At 46.1% G+C, this 25,124-nt stretch overlaps 1 protein-coding gene across 1 annotated transcript in view; it reads left to right on the top strand.

Moving 5' to 3' along the window:
• LOC136399232 (zinc finger protein 420-like) overlaps positions 1–22,721 on the top strand; it is a 96,568-nt gene extending 73,847 nt beyond the window's left edge. The window contains exon 9 of the mRNA XM_066374229.1: positions 20,843–22,721. Within this exon, the coding sequence (XP_066230326.1) occupies positions 20,843–22,164 (1,322 nt within the window). The 3' untranslated portion in view covers positions 22,165–22,721. The remainder of the gene's footprint in view (positions 1–20,842) is intronic.
• The last annotated feature ends 2,403 nt before the right edge of the window (positions 22,722–25,124 follow it).

Below are 25,124 nucleotides of genomic sequence, written 5' to 3'. Positions count from 1 at the left end.
CGCCGAACAATTTTGTGCGGCCTGCAGACTAATCCACGAACTACAGTTTCTGGTCGTTTTGTGACACTGAAAAGTGTTGCGTAACAGTTGCCTTTTGTAGACCTAGTGCGGCCCGCCAAACGGCTGTGATCTTGCTCTGCGGCCCACATGCTGAGTTGAGTTTGAGACCCCTGCCCTAGATGAACAGAGAATCCCCCTGGGTGGGTGGATCCTGGTCAAGGGTACATGGCTGAGTCAGTCTCTCTGCCTCCCTGCCTCTCAATAATAAAATAAGGTAACGAGGTAAGGTAAGTCAAATGCAATGAACAACGAAAGGCTATAACCAATGAGAGTGACATAGAGCAACCCTTGGCCACACTCCTGCCTGGCTGCTTTGCACGCAGCACCCGCACGTTTCCTAAGCGCTCGGTCTCAGCTCTCCGCCATCTTTGAAGGTGGTGCGCATGCGGAGTTTAATCCAGATGCGGAAGCGGCTGTGGAGTAACAAGTCACGCGGTTCTGTCGCATGACAGTCTCTCTGGCTAAACAAGATGTCCCTCCACATTCCTACCCACGTGATCTCTCGGGGCCACTACAAGCTTTGAAGTCTCCGCTCCGGAGCCTCCCGTAGCGGTGAGTCCGCGGTCCCGGTTAGACGCGGCCAACTGGAGGCTCCGCATTGTTTCCCGAGGAGAATTTGCGGCCCTTTCGCGCGCGCAGGGGGGGGGGGGGGGGGATTTGTCACTGGACACCGCCTGCCGCGGGGTCTCCTGCGTGTCACCTTCCCGGGGACCCGGGGGACGGCCTCAGACCCTTTGTGCGCCATCCTGCCCCCCACCCCACCCCCGCCTGGGGACCTGCGGACCCCCTCCTGAGACCCCACCATTTAATAAGAGGCCCGGGTCCAGGAGGAGCACACTCACCATGGGGCGGGGATTCGGGGCGAGAAGGCGGGGTCCCCAGGAGAGCCCCCGGCCCTGCGGGGAGGGCTGTGTGGGAGCGGCGACAGCGAAGGGGCCCCAGGGACGCGCAGAGCGGGGCTGGGAGGGGTCGGGACAGAGAGAGACACGGGAGGAGAGGAGAGGTCAGTGAGGGGCCATGAAGAGACGGCAACGTGGGGGTGCGGGAGACGGGACTGCGACGGGGAGAGTGACAGTAACCGGGGAGAGGAGCGCGAGGGGAAGAAAGGGGAGAAACCCGAGGAGAGGGAGGGGCCCGGAGAGAAGGGCGCAGGGAGGGGGCTGGGGAGCAAAAGTGGGGGCGCAGGACGGGGCACTTCAGAAGGAGGGAGTGGCTCAGAGGAGGAGAGCTGGGGGGGCGAGTAGGGACAGAAAAGGGGTTTAGGGATGAGGGAGCCGAGGGAGAAACAGCTCTGGGAGCTGGAGGGGATGGAACAGGATAAAAAAAGCATTGCTTTTTTGTGTGTGTGCCATAGATTTACTTTTATCCTTACACGTCGCACATTAAATTCGTATTTTAAAAACATTGTGATAACTTTTAGCCTATTAAATATCTGCTTTTCTATAGTCATTAACATGAGTAACAAGTATTGATGATCTCTCATAACCACCTCTTAATATTCTTTATTTTTATTTATTTCGTTTTTATTAAGTGAGAGGTGGAGAGACAGACTCCTGCATGTGCCACCTCTGGGATCCACCTGGCAAGCCCACTAGGGGGCGATGCTCTGCCCCTCTGGGGCATTGCTCTGTTGCAACCTGAGCCATTCTAGCACCTGAGCGAGCTGGAGGGGATGGAACAGGAAAGAATAACGGAGAAACAGAGGAGACACAGGTATTGGGGGGGGGGGAGAAAAACGCAGACAGGCATGGAGATAGGAGCACTCAGAATGATCGGGGAGAAACATTAGGGGAGGCAGGAGGGAAACACAGGGAAGGACGTCGGTGCAGCCAAACGAGGAAGAGACAGAAACAGATCTACAGACAGAAATACATTTAAGCCAGAAGGGGAACCCGGCCCTGCTGAGTGGTGACCCTATGGGATGTGCTTGGTTAAATTGTGATATGCCGGGCTTGTGGCATTATAATCTATTTAACAGTTGAATTGTTTTACTTAAAAAAATTAAAATGCAAATTACAAATCTCCAGTTTTCAAGGCTTGTTTATAATTACATTATTTGTTTTCCAACTGCAATTCTTATCACTCAGAGGGAACAGACTTGTCAGTCATGGGTCCCTTTTCATTTCCTGGGATGGGAAGTGGGAGGTGACCTGGGATAAGAATTAACTCAATTTGTCACCGTGACGCTTTTTCAAGGAATATTAAAAGCATTGGTTTTTGTGTGTGTGTGCCATAGATTTACTTTTATCCTTATACGTCGCACATTAAATTCATATTTTAAAAACATTGTGATAGGCCCTGGCCGGTTGGCTCAGCGGTAGAGCGTTGGCCTGGCGTGCGGGGGACCCGGGTTCGATTCCCGGCCAGGGCACATAGGAGAAGCGCCCATTTGCTTCTCCACACCAACCCCCTCCTTCCTCTCTGTCTCTCTCTTCCCCTCCCGCAGCCAAGGCTCCATTGGAGCAAAGACGGCCCGGGCGCTGGGGATGGCTCCTTGGCCTCTGCCCCAGGCACTAGAGTGGCTCTGGTCACGGCAGAGCAACGCCCCGGAGGGGCAGAGCATCGCCCCTGGTGGGCGTGCCGGGTGGATCCCGGTCGGGCGCATGCGGGAGTCTGTCTGACTGTCTCTCCCCGTTTCCAGCTTCAGAAAAAAAAACACAAAAAAAACAAAAAAACATTGTGATAACTTTTAGCCTATTGAATATCTGCTTTTCTGTAGTCATTAACATGAGTAACAAGTATTGATGATCTCTCATAACCACCTCTTAATATTCTTTATTTTTATTTATTTCGTTTTTATTAAGTGAGAGGTGGAGAGACAGACTCCTGCATGTGCCACCTCTGGGATCCACCTGGCAAGCCCACTAGGGGGCGATGCTCTGCCCCTCTGGGGCATTGCTCTGTTGCAACCTGAGCCATTCTAGCACATGAGGCAGAAGCCATGGAGCCATCCTCAGCACCTGGGCCAAATTGCTTGAACCATTAGAGCCATGGCTGCAGGGGCTAGAGGAAGGTGAAGCGAGAGAGGAGGGGAAGGGTGGAGAAGCAGATGGTCATTTTTGTGTGCACTGAGTGCCCAGTGGGAATCGAACCAGGGACTAACACACACTGGCTGATGCCCTACAACTGAGATAACTGGCCAGGGCCAATATTCTCCCCCCCCCCCATTTTTCCAAAGCTGGAAACGGGGAGGCAGTCAGACTCCCGCATGCGTCCGACAGGGATCCACCCGGCATGCCCACCAGGGGGTGATGCTTTGCCCCTCTGGGGCGTTGCTCTGCTGCGTCCAGAGCCATTCTAGCGCCTGAGGCAGAGGCCACAGAGCCATCCCCAGCGCCCGGGCCATCTTTGCTCCAATGGAGCCTGGGCTGCAGGAGGGGAAGAGAGAGACAGAGAGGAAGGAGAGGGGGAAGGGTGGAGAAGCAAATGGGCGCCTCTCCTGTGTGCCCTGGCCGGGAATCAAACCCCGGACTCCTGCACGCCAGGCCAACACTCTACCGCTGAGCCAACCGGCCAGGACCCAGGGCCAATATTCTTTTGTAAGTATGAGGTAGTCTCAGCATTTTTAAGCTTTGACCCATAGATGTCATTACCTTTTTATTTTATTAATTTTTTTTTTTTTTTTACAGAGACAGAGAGGGATAGATAGGGACAGACAGACAGGAACATAGAGAGATGAGAAGCATCAATCATCAGTTTTTCTTTTTTTTTTTTTTTGTATTTTTCTGAAGCTGGAAACAGGGAGAGACAGACAGATTCCCGCATGCGCCCGACCGGGATCCACCCGGCACACCCACCAGGGGCGACGCTCTGCCCACCAGGGGGCAATGCTCTGCCCCTCTGGGGTGTTGCTCTGCCGCAACCAGAGCCACTCTAGCTCCTGGGGCAGAGGCTAAGGAGCCATCCCCAGCGCCCGGGCCATCTTTGCTCCAATGGAGCCTTGGCTGCGGGAGGGGAAGAGAGAGACAGAGAGGAAGGAGGGGGGGGGTGGAGAAGCAAATGGGCACTTCTCCTATGTGCCCTGGCCGGGAATCGAACCCGGGTCCCCTGCATGCCAGGCCGACGCTCTACCGCTGAGCCAACCGGCCAGGGCCAATCATCAGTTTTTCATTGTGACACTTTAGTTGTTCATTGATTGCTTTCTCATATGTGCCTTGACCACAGGCCTTCAGCAGACCGACTAGCCCCTTGCTCGAGCCAGCGACCTTGGACTCAAGCTGGTAAGCTTGGCTCAAACCAGATGAGCCCGTGCTGAAGCTGGAGACCTCAGGGTCTTGAACCTGGGTCCTCCACATCCCAGTCCGACGCACTATTCACTGTGCCACTGCCGGGTCAGGCAGATGTCATTACATTTTAAAAATTCTAATTTGTTTTTTCTTTTAAATATATTGTGTCTAATTTAAATTCTGAGTCCTGCATCCATTTTACTGTTAATCATATGTTGAAACATCCATTGGTACTCATTAGGTCACCAAAGGATGGGTGCACAAGGCCTGATGAGTTTTATACAAAATTTACTTATGTACCTGCGAACCGATGGGCTGAGACCGTATAGTCTTGCTTCAGCAGCAAGAGGATGACAAGCTTCATTCTATTCTGCTCACAAAAATTAGGGGATATTGTATTGCTGCATATTCATTTTGAAATATCCCCTAATTTTTGTGAGAAGTATATACAGGACAGGGTTTGGCTGTAGGGAGAAAAACCTGTGTTGCCTGTGGCGGTTAAACATGGAGGAGGTGGTGGTGACTGATGACCTAGCAAGGGAAAGTCCAGATAAGTAAAAAGGGGGATGACGAACTGGCAGGATGTCCGAGGGTCAGGCAGAGGTGAAACATCAGCCAGGACTGCTCAGGTGGAGAGCTATGGGAACTGCCAGGTGCCGGGTCCCCTAAAGTTCAACCTGACTACTTGAAGCTTTTGGTAAGGGGCCTGGACCCGGACCTGACAGTACTTAATAAACAATATTAGGCTATTTCAGTGCACACTTGGTAAGGAGGATGTTTGTGGTCATAACAGTCTGAACTAGTGTTGTGAGTTTCTCTAATGTTTATTTAGCATTTTCATTCCCTGTCTGTGATTTGTTTGTGATAGGGACTGTGAGCCACCAAGGAGCTGTTCCCCTAGAGTCCCTCTTGTGGACTCTGAAAATATTGGAGGATGGACTGGACTGACCTGAAACTTAGTTGTTACAAACTACCTCTTCATTGTGTAATTTTATAGCTAACTTTTTTTCAAAATTTTCAGTATGAAAATGTGTGTTCATCATTTTATGTTTTTTACATAATTTTCTGTAAGTTCCTGGAAAAGATGGAGGAATTCTGCCCTGTGAGCCTGATCTTCTAAAAGTTCTAGCCCCAAGCCCTCTCAGTACCCAGAGATCTGAGGGTGCTGGGTCTGGTACCCGTCAGCCAGTGCTGCTGCAAACAGCTCTGGGGGAGCAATGCAGGCACCGCAGGGACCTAGACAAAGATGCCGTATCCTGGGCCCCACTGCAGACCTGCAGAACCACAGCTTAGCGTGGAGCCCTAATCCCCAAGGGATCTGCATGCTAATGAAAGCTAAACTGTTCCCCTGTGGGTTCCTATTAAAATCACTTTTTAAAAAAGACTTTATGTATTGATTTTAGAGAGAGGAGAGACAGAGAGAGTAGTTTCTTCTCCTATATGCCTTTACTAGGCAAGCCAGGGTTTTGAACCAGCAACCCCAGCATTCCAAGTAGACATTTTTTGCACTACGCCAGGTCCCTTCAGAAAAAAAATTTTTTTTTGTATTTTTCCGAAGTTAGTAGTGGGGAGGCAGACAGACTCCCGCATGCGCCCGACCAGGATCCACCTGGCATGCCCACCAGGGGGCAATGCTCTCACCATTTGGGGTGTTGCTCTGTTGCAGCTGGAGCCATTCTAACGCCTGAGGTGGAGGCCACGGAGCCATTTGCAGCGCCAGGGCCAACTTTGCTCCAATGAAGCCTTGGCTGTGAGAGGGGAAGAGAGAGATAGAGAGAAAGGAGAGGGGGAAGGGTGGAGAAGCAGATAGGTGCTTCTCCTGTGTGCCCTGACCTGGAATCGAACCCGGGACTTGCACACGCCCAGCCAATGCTCTACTGCTGAACCGACTAGCCAGGGCCACCCTTGAGGAGTTTTAAGAAATGACATCACCTGCACTGTTCCCCCCAGAGTTGGACAACTGCTCTGGGTGGAACATCGTCGTTGTTTTAATGAGGTTCTCCAGGTGATTCTAAAGTTAGCCAAAAGGTTAGCCAAAAGGTTCCCGGAATCATTTGTTTAGTTTTGTAAGAGAATTTTTATTTAGAAAGTCTTCAGTGGTAGAAGTGGACTAAGGAAATAAGTTAGAGGCAAAAGATGGGGTCTCTGAGCTTAGAGAAATGGCAAAGGTAACATGGCTGTGGGTGAGAGGCAGGGAGGGAGAGGGTGTTGGGAAAGGCCCACATGGGATGCATTTGTGAGAGTGGGGAACAGGCTTCCATCAGGGCAGGTTACAGGTGCCTTGTTGTGTTTGGGGGCTCAGGAGAGCAGCTCACGTCTCATTGCTGTAGTTTTTGGAACTTTCTGGGAGGGGAGAGCCCCTGAAACTGAAAAGAAAATTGAAAGGCAGAAACTGTGGGCCAAACCGAACACAAGACTACTGTGTTCCAAAAGGAACATTTACAGCAGGGGTCTCAAACTCGCGGCCCGCCGAACAATTTTGTGCGGCCCGCAGACTAATCCACGAAGTTCAAAATATTTTGGATAAAATTAAGTAAGCCTAGGGGCCTACTTGTATTTTTCATTTCTCTAGATATTAGCTTAGTTAACTGCAGTTGTGATGCGAACTACAGTTTCTGGTCGTTTTGTGACACTGAGTAAACTGCATGTACGATTGTGCTTGTTGTACTGATTTTTTTTTGTTTTCAACTGCAGTGCGTAACAGTTGCCTTTTGTAGACCTAGTGTGGCCCGCCAAACGGCTGTGATCTTGCTCTGCGGCCCACATGCTGAGTTGAGTTTGAGACCTCTGATTTACAGTATTTTAAAAGCACCTGGGTGCAGGTGGGCTGAGACCAGCAAAGGGTGTCAGCCTCAAGCTGCAGGAGGGAATGTTAGATACAGGAGCTAGGAGTGGATTAGCGTATCTTGGTTTATGGCCTGGTCACTGCTTGATGAGTAGGAGGTGGGGGGTTCAGCTGCAGAAACACCTCTGCAAGTTCTTCTGATACAGCACAGGCCTCATCAGCTGGTTTTATCTAGTGTCCTTGGCAAATCTCCAAGACAGCTGGGGTCAGGTGTCTCCCAGGAACAGCCGGGTCCTGACTCCTCTGAGCCTATGGCGAAGCTTTTATAAACAACTATAGTGATTTAAATTCCACTAATTGTCAGGTCCCCTCCCCAGCGTAACCTTTTCCTGACATTTCTGCAAAGGTAACGTTTTTGCTATATTTAAAACTAAAGGTTAAGAAGCCATTAAGAGAGAAAAGCAAGCAAATGAACTATAACCTTACAGTGGGGGGTGAGAACGTTCTGTTTTGAGCCCTTCCTCCTCTTCGTTCCGGGCCTGCACTGTTCTCGGGTTGGCAGCTGAGTAGCCATTTTATCAAAAATCAGAGTTTGGTCTCTCTGTAGAAGCTCATTTGACAAAGGACAGGAAAGGGTGGCTTTTTCAGCATTTCCAGGTCCTTTTGCTTGAGAGTGGAATCGGATTAAGGAGCTGTGTGGACACCTGTGGCGGCACATTCTCCAAATGCAGACTTGACTCCTCAACATACTGTCCCCTGAGAGAACAAGCAGGACCAGGACAGAATGGCTGCTTCTCAGGTAAGCGATGTGTCCTGGGCAGAGGCTGTGTTTGCTTTTCCTCCTAACTTCAGTGGGTTTAGGACCGTTAATTCTCTACTTCTGAGGTTCCTGCCTAGTGAGGATGTTTTTTTATCTTGTTTATTTTCTCTTCTTAAGATTGTCAAGGTGAGCAGCTTATGTACTTCTCTACTTTGTCCAGGCTCCCTGAGGGCATGAACAATTCCCACCATGAATTAATGCCCTTCAACTACTGAAAACATCCCCTCTGTGACAGATCAACCTGGGAGGGCACCGTGTCCACCATCCCTGTGGGGATGGTCAGAGGCTCGGGCATCAGTGAAGAAGGGAGTGTAGGCTTTAGGTTCATGTGGCTGCAGCGTCAGCTCTGGGGGTCAGGATTAAGAATATGCATCTTTTACCGATCAGAATAGCTCTGGAAATTATGACAAAGAAGAGTAGTTAGGGCCTGGCCCGTAGTGGCACAGTGTATAGTGTCGACCTGGAACACTGAGATTGCCCTGCTCTTGCCCTGTGGAGACACATACAACAAGGAAGCAATGAATAATAAAGTGAAGCAACTGTGAGTTGATACTTCTCACCCTACCCTTATAAAATCAATAAATAGAATCTATTTTTTTTTAAAAGAGAGAAAGGCAGGGGAAAGGAGCGGGAAGCAACTCATAGTTGCTTCTCGCATGTGCCTTGACCGGGCAAAACTGGGGCCTCAAACTGACGGCCTCAGCGTTCCAGGTTGATGCTTTTACCCACTGCTCCACCTCAGGTCAGGCAGTAAATAAAATCTTCAAAACCAAACAGTAGTTAGAATAGACTTGTCAACTAGATTGATGAGAAAGACTTGCTATTTTTTGTTTGTTTAGCTTATTTTTACAAAATTTTAGCCCAAAGTCAAGTCAGTTTAAAAAAAAAAATTGATTTTAGAGAGAAAGGTAGGGAGAGAAAGAGAAACAGAGTGAAATACCTATGCATTGTTCTATTTATTTATGCATTCACATTGGTCGATTCTTTGTTGTTATTGTTGTTTTGTTTGTTTGTTTGTATTTTTCTGAAGTGAGAGGCAGGGAGGCAGAGAGACAGACTCCCACATATGCCTGACCAAGATCCACCCAGAATGCCCACCAGGGGGCAATGCTCTGCCCATCCAGGGCATTGCTCTGTTGCAACTGGAGCCATTCTAGCACCTGAGGTGGAGGCCATGGAGCTGTCCTCAGTGCCTGGTCCAGCTTTGCTCCCATGGAGCCTTGGCTGCAGGAGGGGAAGAGAGTATAGATAGAGAGAAAGGAGAGGGGGAAGATGTGGAGAAGCAGATGGGCGCTTCTCCTGTGTGCCCTGGCTGGGAATCGAACCTGGGACTTCCACACGCTGGGCCAGTGCTCTACCACTGAACCAACCAGTCAGGGCCCACATTGGTTGATTCTTGCATGTGCCCCGACTGGGAATCGAATTCTTAACCTTGCTTTATTGAGATGATGTTTTAATGAACTGAGTCCCAGGCTGTTCGGTTGCCAAAGGAGGGATGCATAAGACCTGATAAGTTTTAAACAAAATTTATGGCCGTTTATGGCTATTTGTCTCAGTGATAGAGTGTCGGCCCGGTATATGGATGTCCTGGGTTGTTGTGGTGACAATAAACTACTCAGAAATCAGCTCATGCTCTGAGGAGCTCAGGGGAGGCAACAGCCCTGGTCAGCAGACTGAAGGCCTGAAGCCCTGTCCCCAGCCTTACTCAGGTATTTATTAGCTAGTACAAATAACTCAAGGAAACAGCCAGAAAGTTTTCAGGGGGTGAGGTAAAGGACAAGGAACATGCTGACTTCTAATCTCCGTTTTGAGAGCCTAAGATTCTTGTTTCTGAATCTTATCCTGCTGTTTTGCTGTTTCCAGCACAGGGTCAGCGAGGCCCCTGGACTCTCATCCACTCAGGGCTTTTGCCCTACGGCGCCTTGCTGTCTCTAATTGTTGTCCTAACTCTGCATGTCTTCATAGCTGTAGCATATCCTACAGCAGGTTTGATCCCCTGTCAGGGCATGCAAGAGAAGCGACCATCTGCTTCTCTCCCCTGGTGCCTCCCCCTTCTCTTCCTCTTCCCCTCTCACAGCAAGTGACTCAGTTGGTTTAGATGTGGGCTCCAGGCACTGAGGATGGTTTGGTTGGTTCTAGCATCAGACTCAGGCTCTAAAAATAGCTTGGTTGATTTGAGCATCGTGCATCGGCCCCTGATGGCGGCTGCTGAGTGGATGGGTGGATCCTGGTTGGGGCACATGCAGAAGTCTGTCTCATTATGTTCCCTCCTCTCACTTTAGAAAAAAAAAAAAAGGCCCTGGCCGGTTGGCTCAGCAGTAGAGCATTGGCCTGGCGTGCAGGAGTCCCGGGTTCGATTCCCGGCCAGGGCACACAGGAGAGGTGCCCATTTGCTTCTCCACCCCTCCCCCTCTCCTTCCTCTCTGTCTTTCTCTTCCCCTCCCGCAGTGAGGCTCCATTGGAGCAGAGATGGCCCGGGTGCTGGGGATGGCTCTGTAGCCTCTGCCTCAGGCACTAGAATGGCTCTGGACGCAATAGAGCGACACCCCGGATGGGCAGAGCATTGCCCCCTGGTAGACGTGCCGGGTGGATCCCAGTCAGGCGCATGCGGGAGTCTGTCTGACTGCCTCCCCGTTTCCAGCTTCGTAAAAATGAAAAGAAAAAAAAAAGAGAAATTTACTTACGCATCTGCGAACAGATGGGCCAAGTCCAAAAATGGCAGCAGCTCTGAGGGCCTGGGGTTTTAAGCTTTAACAGGGTTAGTGAGCAAAGCTAATTACAGGTTAGCTTTGGAGCGGAATTTTGGGGCAGGGTGATGGCTAATCACTAAGTAACAGAATATTTAGGTAAGTGATAGGAAGTGATTAACTGGCAGGAGGTCTGAGGATCAGAGAATAACAGCTGAATAAGAGTGGGTTTTTTATTTTTTTTTATTTTTTTATTTTTTTACAGAGACAGAGTGAGTCAAAGAGAGGGATAGACAGGGACAGACAGACAGGAACGAAGAGAGACGAGAAGCATCAATCATTAGTTTTTCATTGCGCGTTGCAACACCTTAGTTGTTCATTGATTGCTTTCTCATATGTGCCTTGACCGCGGGCCTTCAGCAGACCGAGTAACCCCTTGCTGGAGCCAGCGACCTTGGGTTCAAGCTAGTGTGCTTTTGCTCAAACCAGATGAGCCTGCACTCAAGCTGGCGACCTCAGAGTCTCGAACCTCGGTCCTCCGCATCCCAGTCTGATGCTCTATCCACTGCGCCACCGCTTGGTCAGGCAAGAGTGTGTTTTGATAAGTGGTGGGAGGCGATTTACTGGTGGAGAGTTATGAGAGATCCCTGGGCGTGGAGAACTGTCTTAGCTCTGTGTCACCTAAAGTTTAACTTGGCTACTTGAGGCTTTTGGTAGGGGCCCTGGACCCGAACCTAACAGAGGTCAGGGCAAGATTTGCTATTAAAATACCCAATTAGAGTACAGAATGGTAGGTATGTGTGCATTGACAATTGCAAAGATTAATGTTTTTTGAGATCAGATTCAGATCATTTCCTCATTCATATATTTTTGTCCTTCCATGGACCACAGTCACCTGATACCCATTGTTCCAATCCACCTGGTAGGCACTTCGCTGAGGTGCTCTTTTCATGATAGAGTTCATAGTTTCCCTTTATCATTAACCCTTTGAGTGGTGAGTTTTTTTCATGCTCGCTGACCCCCAGTAGTGAGTTTAAAAAAAAAAAAAGGGAAATTAGTTCCAGTTCCAGTTTTATTAACTTAAAATCATGTTTGTTTGATAACCAATTTATGGAAACAAGAAGAACATACATTTGCCTTTTTTTCATGTTGTCTTACACATTTTTAAAATAAAATTTTTTGTACGATCGTACTCTGGATGGTCAGGAGGCACAAGGACGTACATGAATGTTCCTACTACTCAAAGGGTTAATAAAGGTCTAGTAGGGATGTATTGAGGATGTGTATAAACCATCACATTTCATCTGGAAACTCATCTTTTTTTTAGAGAGAGAGACAGACAGACAGGAAGGCAGAGAGATGAGAAGTATCAACTTGTAGTTGCAGCACATTAGTTGTTCATTGACTACTTCTCATAAATGCCCTGGGCGTGCTCTAGCCAAGCCAGTGACCCCTTGCTCAAGCAAGTGATGTTGGGCTTGAAGCCAGTGACCTTGGGATCATGTAGATGACTCTATGCTCAAGCCAGCAACTCCACACTCAAGGGTTTCCAACCTGGGAATCCAGGTTGATGCTCTATCCACTGTACAACCACAGTTCAGGGTGGAAACTCACCTTTCCTTCTGTTATGTTTGGTTTGCGAAATGAAGGCCCTACTTTTATTTCCTAGAGATTACTGGCTTTTGATGTGGAGGATTTAATTAGTCAGGCCTTGTTCCAGAAATTTTTTGTCATTTTTCACTGTCATCTCACAGACATACTTTACATTATTACTTTCTATATTTTCAACAAAGTTTTCACGAATCATATTATTATTATTATTATTATTATTATTATTATTATTATTTTAAGTGAAAGGAGGAGAGATAGAGAGACAGGCTCCTGCATATACCCTAACCAATATTCACCTGGCAACCCCTATCTGGGGCTGATGCTTGAATCAACTGAGCTATTCTCAGTGCCTGAGGCCAACGCTTAAATCCGTTGAGCCACTGGCTGCAACAGGGGAAGAGAGAGAAAAAGGGGAGAAGGAGGGGAAGAGAAGGAGATGGTCACTTCTTGTCTGTACCACCTGACTGGGGATCAAACCTGAGACCTCCACATGCCAGGCTAGCACTCTATCCACTGAGCCAACCAGCCAGGGCCAGAAATCAAGAATCATGTTATTAATATATGTTCATGTAAGTTAAATTTCTAAGATATAGCTGTCCAGCAGTGATACACAAAAATTTTCAAAGAATGAAGGAGTTAAAAACAAGAGCTGTAACTTCTTTTGTATCATTATGTATGTTTCTCTCCCTATTGTCTTTATAAAACACAAGGGTTATCAACAAATAGATTCATGAGAGAGAACTGCAAACTAACTTTGATTTCAATGAAGGGAAAAATCTTATTTTCTGTCAGTTTTCATGTATACCTGGTTCCTGTGTTTCTCTGTGTACATAAAATGTTAACAGTAATTTGAGGTTGTTTTTTTTTCTTCTTGCTTAAAATGTTTTTGTTACTCCTGTCAGTTACAGAAACTACTATAAACATTCATGAGGTTTCTTTATTCACACTGGCCTGTGTTTTTTTGAAAAATTTTAGATCATGTTTGGAGTAAAACTCAAGGTCTGCCATTTACTGGATGTTTCACAACATAATCTCATAACATAGGATGTAAAATAATAGTCTGATTATGTATAGTACATTTTAAAATAGGATTGTGGTTCCTATATTTCTCTTTTCATGAGAACTATAAATTCCGGAAAATTCTTTTAGTCAGTCATGTATGAATTTTTGCTCTGTGGATTCTTTCTCTGTGCTGTTTAGAAATATGGTACTTGGCTAGTAAAAGGGAAGCTTGTTAAACGTGGAAACACAGGCTCCACTCCAGAACTCCTGAATGGGAATCAGCATTTTTATAAAACTGCAGTTTACTGTTGTCCACATCAGAATGGAAGAAGTACTTACACTTCCAACTCACCGTGACTTTTTCAGCTGAGAAATATATAGTTGCTTGACTTGTGGTGGAGCAGTGGATAAAGTGTCAACCTGGAACTCTGAGGTCGCTGGTTCAAAACCCTGGGCTTGCCTGGTCAAGGCACATATGGGAGTTGATGCTTCCTGCTCCCCCCTCCCACTTTCTCTCTAAAAGGAATAAATAAAATCTTTAAAAAAAAAGAAATATACAGAGTTGATTCTGGATGATACAAATACAACACTTAAGTCAGACCAGGTGGTAGCACAATGGATGGAGCATCACCTGGGATTTAAGGATCCTGGTTTGAAATCCCAGCGTTGCCAGCTTGAGTGCAGGCTCATCCAGCTTGAGCGTATGGTCACTGGCTTGAGCGTGGGGTCATAGACATGACCCTGTGGTCACTGACTTGAGCCCAAGGTCACTAGCTCATCTGGAGCCCCCCCCCCCCCCCCGGTCAAGGCACATATAAGAAAGCAATCAATGAACAACTAAGGAGCTGCAACAAAGAATTGATGCGCCTCATCCCTCTCCCTTCCTGTCTGTCTGTCCCTATCTGTTTCTCTCCCCCTGCCCCCAGGTCAAAACAAAACAAATACAACACTTAAAAATCCATGTGCCTGTGTGGGTGCTTTTATTTATTTATTTTTAATTCAATGCCTTAATTTTAATGCTTGTTTTCCTGAAAAGTCAAGTCTGTGCAGTACATTTATGGACGTGTGTCATTCTCATTTCTCAATGTTAGAAAGTACATTAGAGAATATTACTGCGTCAAAATGATCTTACTGGATAATCCAGGATACTCTCTTAGTTCAAAACCATTTCTCCTAACACTGTTTTTATGTTGGGTGACATTATGAACTCTGCCCATGGTCACTTGGTGAATATGTCTTTTCTTTCAGAAGCCATTAACCTTCAGGGATGTGGCCGTGGATTTATCTCGGGAGGAGTGGGAATGCCTGGTCCCAGCTCAGCGGAAACTGTACACGGATGTGATGTTGGAGAACTACAGGAACCTGGTCTCCCTGGGTGAGGATGACTTCCTTCCAGAGCTTATCCTCCACCCACAGGGTTTTGTTTCCTTCATTAGGAGACTGTCTCCTGGGGGCTTCTGCTTTGGATGGTAGACTTTTAGATTCTTTTTTCCCCCCTAATTTATTGATTGACTTTAGAGAGAGAGAAAGGGAAAGAGACAGGAACATAGATCTGCTCCTGCATGTTCCTGACCAGGGATCAAACTGGCAACCTCTGCTCTTTGGGACAATGCTCTAACCAACTGAGCTATCTGGCCAGGGCCACTTTTAGATTCTTGCTCTCAAGGAACAAACTGGGGGTTTCTGGTACAGAAAAGAAAGGCTTCATGAAGTTCATCAAATCATAACACAGTGTCTGAAAACTTTACACATTGCCTAAAATAAGATGCTATCAGAAAACAGTAGTTTGGAAAATCATTTCCTAGAGTATTATATTCTACCATGTCGTCTCACTTGAGCACAAACTGGATTGGAAATTGGAGAATCTCTATCAAAACTAATGTTCCTTTTCCTTTTTTTTTCTTTTAAAGATTTTATTTATTTGAGAGAGAGGAGAGAAAGTGGGGGATGAGCAAGAAGCATCAACTCATAGTTGCTTCCTGTAAGTGCCTTGACTGGCAAGCCCAGGATTTCAAACCAGCGACCTCAGGGGTGTAGGCTGATGCTTCATTCACTGCACCACCACCAGTCAGGCTTTCTTTTCTAATAAACAGGTCTTGCTGTCCCTAAGTCTGTCCTGGTCATCTTTTTGGAGCAAATGAAGGAGCGCTGGGATGTGACGGGAAGAAAGACACTACCCTTCCAGCCAGGTAGGTGGGATGAGGAGGCAGGTGACACAGGTGAGAGATCTAAAGGTCACGGAGGAGGGCAGACCTTACAGTGTGGTTGGGAAGCTGCTGCAGTGGAAAGGGCTGTGAGAGGCCCAGGTGTATCCCTGTTGTCATAGAGGGACACTGGTCTCCAACACGTCCCGTGCTCCTGCGTCCTCTCGGGACTCTGCTTTTGGTCCAGTGACCTCCGTCATCACATTAGCAGTGGGGGCGGGGCCCTCCCCATGGACTGTGAAGGCCGCCTTGGTCTGACTCCTCTTCCATTGCTTTGGGGACCTGGGGAAATCTGAACACGTTTCTGAGGAGTTACATGTTAAGCCATTTTTTTTGTTTGGTTTGTTTGTTTTGTCTCATGTTTTTGTTTTATGAGGAAAATGGTTGAGATCCTGAAATTTGGTGCACTAATTCCAGCAATGCTTGGGACAGGTGTCATGTTTTTAGGTTTATAATTTTTTCTTTTTTTATACTAGAGAAAGAGATGAGAAGCATCAACTCAAACTTTCATCACTTTAGTTGCTCATTGATTTCTTTTCATACGGGCCTTGACTGGAGGGATCCAGCAGAGCCAGTGACCCTTGCTCAAGCCAGCGACCTTGGGCTCAAGCCAGCGGCCATGGGGTCATGTCTAGGATCCTACGCTTAAGCTGTCAACCTGGGGTTTTGAACATGGGTCCTTGGCATGCCAGGTCGATGCTCTGCCCACTGACCCACTGCCTGTTCAGGCATCCTGTAATTTGCTTTTCATTTTAGTTACTCTATCTTTCATTTCTGATTGGTTGTTTTTGATGGTCTCCACGTCCTTTTCTATATTGAAATTCTCACTAAATTCATTGAGCAGCCTTATAACCATTGTTTTGAACTCTGTATCTGGTAGTTTGCCTCCATTTCTTTCAGTCCTTTTTTTTTTGTGTGTGTGTGTGTGTGTGTGTGTGATTTTTCCTTTTCTTTCATTTGAAATCTCTTTCTGTCTCCTCATTTTGGCTGCTGCTTTGTGTTTGTTTGTGGGTATTAGGTAGAGCTGAATCACCTGGACCCGGTAGAGTGGGCTTACGTATTAGGTGCTATAGGGCGTTGGCAGCCTCCTCAGTGACCAGTGCTGCGTGCTTATGGCGTGTCCGTGTGCGGACTTGGAAGCGCCCAGGAGAGACCAAGATGCAGTCCAGGGCCAGATGCTGCTGGTGCTGGGCCTAAGGCCTCGTAGTGAGAGGTACAGGCATGCAGAGGCCAGATGTGGCTTGTTGGAAGTATTTTGGAAAGTCTTAAGCATGAGGCAAGAGAGGCCATTTGTATGGAAAAGCCACTAGAATTGACTTGGGTGGGGATGAGGTCTCTTGGACTCACCAGGGTGGGGCCGCAGTGTTCGCCAGGATGATGGAAACTCAGATATGATGCCCACCTGTTGGCTCTTTGCAGGGAGGTCTCAGCAAGGGAACAAGGCTTATAACAGCACTTCTGTCTGAGAGAAAGCTGCCCCTCCAACCTTTGCCTTGAAGCCAGACAGTTCAGTTTTTCCCTGTATATCCCTGGCACCCTCCGATCTGTTACCCCAGTGAAGGGTAGTTTTCACTCAGTACATTTAAGACATTGTGAGGCTTAATTCAGATGTGATTCAGGCATGCATCTATTGCTATTAAAATTATGGGCATGTATGTCTGGTAAACTTACCCCTACTTTGTTCATGACTTATCTTGCTTATTTCTGTGCTTGCTTAAGGGTCAATGGTTATTTTGTCCTGTGTAGTTACAGAGTTATATTTATATATAGTCTTTTTTTTTTTCTTTTCATGGTGAGAGAGTTAGGGAGAGAGAGAGAGACAGGAACACTGATCTGCTCCTGTATGCTCCCTGACTGGGGATCAAACCGACAACCTGTGCACTTCAGGATAATGCTCTAACCAACCAAGCTATTCGGCCAGGGCTATAGTCTTAATTTTATATCTGTTTATGGATGAAGTTATATTCTCTTTAAGTGAGAGGGGAAACTTTATAAAGTGAAGGTTGTTTTGAATAGTTCAATCTATTTTTTATGTTATTTTTACATTAAATTTTGATTTTAAAAAAATGACTAAAAATTTATCCTCTTAACCTTCTGAAACTGTACTGTCCAGTCGTATTAAGTATACTACTCACTTTGGCCTTGGCTGGTTTGCTCAGTGGTAGAGCATCAGCCCGGCGTGTGAATGTCCCGGGTTGGATTCCCGTTAGGGCACACAGGAGAAGCATCCATCTGCTTTTCCACCATTCCTCCTGTCCCCCCCTCTCTTTTCCTCCAGCAGCCATGGCTCCATTGGAGCAAGTTGGCCCTGGGTGCTGAGGTTGGCTCCATGGCTTCCGCCTCAGGCACAAAAAAATGGCTCCAGGCCCTGGCCGGTTGGCTCAGCGGTAGAGCGTCGGCCTGGCGTGCGGGGGACCCGGGTTCGATTCCCGGCCAGGGCACATAGGAGAAGCGCCCATTTGCTTCTCCACCCCCCGTCCTTCCTCTCTGTCTCTCTCTTCCCCTCCCGCAGCCGAGGCTCCATTGGAGCAAAGATGGCCCGGGCGCTGGGGATGGCTCCTTGGCCTCTGCCCCAGGTGCTAGAGTGGCTCTGGTCGCTGCAGAGTGATGCCCCGGAGGGGCAGAGCATCGCCCCCTGGTGGGCAGAGCTTTGCCCCTGGTGGGTGTGCCGGGTGGATCCGGTCGGGCGCATGCGGGAGTCTGTCTGTCTCTCCCCGTTTCCAGCTTCAGAAAAAAAAAAAAAAAGAAAAAGAAAAAAAAATGGCTCCAGTTGCAGTGGAGGAGCACCCAGATGGGCAGAGCATCATCTCCTAGTGGGCTTGCCGGGTGGATCCCGATCTGGCGCATGTGGGATTCTATCTCTGCCTCTCCTCACTTAAGAAAAATACAAAAAAAAAGTATACTCACTTTGATGTTTCTGGAATTTATTTTGTTTTCTGATTGGAGCTTGGTACTCTGTTTCTCTGTACGCCTTCATATCAGTGTGAGGTTTGGAATTGTAACGGACCAGGTTTTGTCAGCTTGAGTTCTACAGCAGAAAACAAATAACCTGTGGGAGAAATTTGAATTTCTGTCAAAACCATCTGGAGATGTGCATTCTTTGTTCTTTTGTTTGTGTAAGTTGTGTGTTAAAAATGTGTTCCGTTTATTTCTCGGTACCCATGACATCCGTCTGTCTTCAGTCCTGCCATCTCGGAGGTGCTGGAACAGTGACTCCCCTGTCTTTTCAGTAGCCGCTGCAGCGCACTCACTGTTACCGCATTCTTTCAGCACTCAGTCGTGCAAAACAGACACAGTCCTCAAGAAGCTGCAAAACAGCACAATCACTGAACACACAGTGCCCCATCTCTGTCTCTCTGAGAAGAACCTGGGAGTTGGGGATTTTCTTATAATATTGTTGTGTGCAGGGGGTTTGAGCAGGTCTTGTTGGCAAATGTGACCAACTTGTCTTGTGTGAAGTGACTTGTCCTCATTGTTACCTTTCTTGCTCTGATCTCTTAACTTGCTTTTGGAGCCCTCAGAAGTGGAATGTGGTCAGTCCCTGCAGGTGAGTTCAAAGTAGATTCACCTAAGTGTTGTAACTGAACATTTATTTTGTCTTGATTTCAGCTGTGCCATCTGAAGACGACCAGACCTTATTGTGGAATCCAGGAATAGAGTTCTTCTCTGAAATGCTGGTAAGGTCTGGAGGGTGTGGCTTTGATAATGGACACTTATGAAAATGGACACTTTGGAATCTGAGGGAAAGTGTGAGGAGAAGAAAGGGTATTCATGTGGACAGAACTAACCTGGTGCAATTATTCATAATAAAATCCTTGTTTCCTAAAGAGCACAAAGGCATTATACACTTGGGAAACCTCCCACTGGAAGTCAGTTACATTTGCAGATCTGTGTTTCTAAAGGTCAAGCCCCAAAATAATTTTTAACATTTTATATTCTTAGAAAAGAACTCTGGAAAGTCTAGGAACTCACCTAACTCATGGTGTGAATGATCATTTGAATTGTTTAAACCAGGGGTCTCAAACTCGCGGCCCGCGCACCGCATGCGGCCCACCCAACAATTTTGTGCGGCCGCAGACTGGCCCGCAGACTAATCCATGAAGTTTGATTAGTCTGCGGGCCGCACAAAATTGTTGGGCGGGGCCCGCGGGCCGTGAGTTTGAGACCCCTGGTTTAAACTCTAGGGTGGGGTTATACTTTCAGTCGATCATTTCTAAAATGTAGAGATTTACCTGGCTGATAGCTCGGGCAATTGGAGCGTCTTCCCGGAGTGTAGAGGTTGCCGGTGTTCAGTCTCCAGTCACAGCAAGTACAGGAGCAGTTTGATGTTCCTGTCTCTCTCTCACTATATCCCTGCCTCTCTCTAAAAAAATAAATAAATTAGAGATTTATAATGCACATATAAAATTCAATTGTGGCCCTAGCTGGTTAGCTTAGTGGTAGAGCATTGGCCTGGCATGCAGGAGTCCCGGGTTCGATTCCCAGCCAGGGCACACAGGAGAGGCACCCATCTGCTTCTCCACCCCTCCCCCTCTCCTTTCTCTCTGTCTCTCTCTTCCCCTCCCGCAGCCAAGACTCCACTGGAGCAAAGTTTGCCCGGGCGCTGAGGATGGTTCTGTGGCCTCTGCCTCAGGCACTAGAATGGCTCTGGTTGTGGCAGAGCAACGCCCTAAGATGGGCAGAGCATCACCCCCTGGTGGGCATGCCGGGTGGATCTCGGTTAGGCACATGCAGGAGTCTGTCTGACTGCCTCCCTGTTTCCAGCTTCGGGGAAAAAAAAAAAAAAAATTCAATTGTGGCCTGACCTGTGGTGGCGCAGTGGATAAAGCATTGACCTGGAATGCTGAGGTCACCGGTTCAAAACCCTGGGCTTGCCTGGTCAAGGCACATATGGGAGTTGATGCTTCCTGCTCCTCCCCTCTTTCTTTCTCTCTTTCTCTCTGTCTCTCTTCTCTAAAATGAATAAATTTAAAAAAAAATTCAATTGTGATCAATTTGGCATTCTCTTAATTAGGAATGATTTTTCTACTGAGAAGTAAGGATTTTTTTACTCCCATGTTTTTATCTTTATAAACTTTGGAGCATTTTTTTTATTAAACCATCATGGTTTAATGAGTATCACATAGTAGTTATTTGTGAATAAGTATACATGTTTAATGAAATTTTAACTGTCAATAAAGCTTTTTCTGTTTTTAATGATTACCAGAGTGCATGCAATGGAGACAGAAGTTATGGATGCAATGAATCTTCAAAAAACTTGAACCAAGAGTCATTTCCTGATAATCTTCAGAGAACTGAACTTCCAGAGAAACATTATAGAGGTGGAAAAGTCTTTGAACAAATTTCAGATCACAGTATCCATCAGGTTGTTCATATTGTAGGGAAGACAAAAAAACAAAGTAAATGTGACAAATCTTTTAAGCAATCTTCAAATCATAACAAGCAAGAGAATATGCACACCAGGGAGGAAGGTTACAAATGTAACCCGTGTGGGAGAGTCTTCAGTGAAATAGTCAATCTAAATACACTTAAGAAAATCAATACCGGAGAAAGGCTTTACAAATGTAAAGAATGTGGCAAAGCCTTTAAATGGCGTTCATGCCTTACTGGACATGAGAGAATTCACACGGGAGAGAAACCTTACAAATGTACAGAATGTGGCAAAGCCTTTAGCCGCTCCTCAAACCTTACTGGCCATTTAAGAATTCATACAGGAGAAAAGCCCTATAAATGTATAGAATGTGGTAAAGCCTTTCGCCAGCACTCAGCACTTACTCAGCATCAGAGACTTCATACTGGTGAGAAGCCTTATAAATGCAGAGAATGTGGCAAAGCCTTCAGGCATATCTCAAACTTTACTGACCATCAGAGAAATCACACCGGAGAGAAGCCTTACAAATGTGGACAATGTGGCAAGGCCTTCAATCGCTCCTCAAAATTTACTCGACATCAGATCATTCATAGTGGAGAGAAACCTCACAGATGTAAAGAGTGTGGGAAAGCCTTTACTTTGCATTCATACCTTACTAAACATCAAAGAACTCATTCTCAAGAGAAGCGTTACAAATGTGGAGAATGTGACAAAAGTTTTTATTACCGTCGCTCACTTAAGCAGCATGAGAGGAATCATAATGGAGAGAAGCCTTACATATGTAAAGCATGTGGCAAAGCTTTCAAATGGCATTCATGTCTTACTGAACATGAGAGAAGAATTCATACCGGGGAGAAACCTTACAAATGCAAAGAATGTGGGAAAGCTTTTTATGTGCACTCAAAACTTACTCAACATCACAGAGTTCACACTGGAGAGAAGCCTTATGTATGTGGAAAATGTGGCAAAACTTTTAAAACTTCTTCACATTGTACCGTACATGAGAAAATTCACAGTGGAGAGAGACCTTACAAATGTAGAGAATGTGGCAGAGCATTTATTGAGCACTCAAAACTCACTGAACATCAGAGAATTCATACTGGAGAAAAACCTTGTAAATGTAGAGAATGTGGGAAAGCCTTTAGCCACTCCTCTAACCTTACTCTACATAAGAGAATTCATACTGGAGAGAAGCCTTACAAATGCAGAGATTGTGGCAAAGCCTTTAACCACTGTTCAAGCCTTACTGTACATCAGAGAGTTCATACTGGAGAGAAACCTTACAGTTGTAAGCAATGTGGTAAAGCCTTTGCTTTGCAAGGTAATCTTACTAAACATCAGGTAATTCATTCTGAAAAGAAGCCTTACAAATGTGGAAAACGTGGCAAAATCTTCTAGAGAGAGAAGCCTTATAAATGTACTGTATGTACCAAAGCCTGTAATCAGCAGTGATGTTTTATACAATACAACAGTTCATGCTGGAGACAAACCTTACAAATGTAGAAAATGTGCTAAAACTTTTAGCATGTGCTCAAAACTTGCTCAACATTAGAGAATTCATGATGGAAACAATAAAAATGTAAATCATTTGGAAAAAACATTTTATCATACAGAACAACCCAAAGTTTCAGAACTGAGATAAGTAATTTCTAGTATGCTTTAAAACATCAAGGTTGTGGATGGTTCCACATGTATGAGTACTTACCGTGAATTGTTTTGCTGGTATTTGACATATTTTGAGAGGAAATATTAATATTAATTTCACTGTCTTTCTAGTGCATGCTACTATGATTTTATTCCTCGCGTGAGTGTGAAATTATGAAGTTGAATGTTTCTGCCTTAGGATCTATGAGATTGTATATTAGGTGGTGAATGGTTTTCACTCATATCTACATTGTAATGCATAATGTTTGAAAAACATCCAAATATAGATGCTGTTTTTGGTTGACTTTGAACATTGCATGTCACAATGAAGAGCATCTTTTTTATTCCCATTAATATAAGACAAAGGAACATTATGAATTTTAACTACTTTTACCAATTAATCTCTAAGGGGAGTATTGTGGCAGTTCATTAAAACCCTGACGTATCTTCATAGTAGCCAGAGATAAAAGTGACGAATATTAGTTGTAGTTGAATTAAAAAAACTGATCAGGGAGCTGGACCTGTGGTGGCGCAGTGGATAAAGCCATTGACCTGGAAACACTGAGGTTGCCAGTTCAAAACCCTGGGCTTGCCTGGTCACAGCACATAAGGAGTTGATGCTTTCAGCTCCTCCCCCTTCTCTCTCTCTCTCTCTCCTCTCCAAAATGAATAAATTTTAAAAACCTGATCAGGGAGGTCCTGGCCGGTTGGCTCAGTGATAGAGTGTCGGCCCAGCATGTGGAAGTCCTGGGTTCAATTCCCAGTCAGGGCACACAGGAGAAACACCCATCTGTTTCTCCACCCTTCCCCCTCTCCTTTCTCTCTCTCTCTCTCTCTTCCCCTCCTGCAGCCAGGGTTCCATTGGAGCAAAGTTGGCCCGAGTGCTGAAGATGTCTCCATGGCCTCGCCTCAGGTGCTAGAATGGCTCTGGTTGCAATAGAGCAACGCCTCAGATGGGCAGAGCATCGCCCAGTGGTGGGCATGCCGGGTGGATCCTGGTTGGGCACATGTGGGAGTCTGTCTCTCTGCCTCTCCGCTTCATTCTTCAGAAAAATAAGAAAAAAAAACAAACAAAAAGAAACTGATCAGGGATATCTGAGAAAGTATAAACAATTCTAAGGGCATAAAATTATTGTATATCTATGTTTACTAATTAGCCTCCATTCTGGAAACCAAAAAAGACATAGCTATCAGATCATTATATCAGAAAGACAGGAGTGCTTCTTGAATATTTGTACTGTTTATTTTGACAGATGGTTACACAAAGAGTTTTTCTTGCCTGACCAGGCAGTGGCGCAGTGAATAGAGTGTCGGACTGGGATGCCAAGGACCCAGGTTTAAGACCCCAAGGTCGCCAGCTTGAGCACTCACCAGCTTGGACCCAAGGTCGCTGGCTCGAGCAAGGGGTTACTCGGTCTGCTGGAGGCCCGCAGTCAAGGCACATGTGAGAAAGCAATCAATGAACAACTAAGGTGTCGCAGTGCGCAACGAAAAACATGATTGATGCTTCTCATCTCTCCGTTCCTGTCTGTCCCTGTCTATCTCTCTCTCTGTCTCTGTAAAAAAAAAAAAAAAGTTTTTCTTGCTTTATTTGGACTATGTATGAACTATATATAATATATATGTAGTTTTTTTACTAAGGTCCTGGTGGGTTTACTCAGAGCATCGTTTGGATGTGCTAGGGGTTGGTTCAGTCCCTGGTCAGGGCACCTACAAGAATCAACCAATTACCCTGGCTAGATAGCTTGGTTGGTTAAAGCATCATCCCCAGCGACAGAGGTTACCGGTTTGATTCCTGGTCAGGGCACATACAGGAACAGCTCAATGTACCTGTGTCTCTCTCTCCCTTACTGTCTTGCCAAAATTGATAAATAAAAATTTAAAAAGAACAATTCAAAAAAAAAAAAAGAACAATTCAGTGCATAAGTGGTTGGAAGAACAAATTGATGTTTCTCTTTTCTCTCTAAAATCAATAAATAAGCAAAATTTCAAACATATTATTTTCATTAATAAGGCTCAACAAATTTGAATGTGTTCATGTAACCAGCCTTACTCAAAGTTGTATGTATGGGAATAGAAAAGTAAATGCACCTGGGTGTTGGTATGAAATTCTGTTCTCTTGGAGAGTAGTGCAGTAATAAATAAGGAAATGCTGTTAGCTAATCAGGTTCTTTATACACTTTTTTTTAAGTCAGAGGAGGTGGGGCGTTAGGCAGATTCCCACATGGACTCTGACCAGGATCCACCCAGCAACCCTATGTGAGACCGATGCTCCAGTACTGAGCTATTTTTAGCACCTGAGGCTGACACACATGAACCAACAGAGCTATCTTCAGTGCCTGAGGTCAATCTCAAACCAATCAAGCCACTGGCTAAGGGAGGGGAGAGGGAGGGGAAAAGAAGAAGGTGGTCACTTCTCTTGTGTGCCCTGATTCCTGGGACATCCATTCACCATGCTGATGTTCTATCTGCTGAGCCAGTGGCCAGGGACTCTATACTATTTTATTTTATTTTATTCTTTTCTATTTTATTTATTTTACTGTGAGAGAGAGAAAGAGAGACAACAGGAAGGGAGAGACATGTGAAGCATCAACTCATAGTTGCAGCACCTTAGTTATTAATTGATTGCTTTCTCATATGTGCCTTAACTGGGGGCTCTAGCCAAGCCAGTGTCCCCTTGTCAAGCCAGCAACCACGAGGTCATGTCTATGATC

Source organism: Saccopteryx leptura, chromosome 3 (assembly GCF_036850995.1).
Source record: "Saccopteryx leptura isolate mSacLep1 chromosome 3, mSacLep1_pri_phased_curated, whole genome shotgun sequence".
Classification (NCBI taxonomy): Eukaryota; Metazoa; Chordata; class Mammalia; order Chiroptera; family Emballonuridae; genus Saccopteryx; species Saccopteryx leptura.
This window is presented reverse-complemented; position numbering and strand designations above follow the sequence as displayed.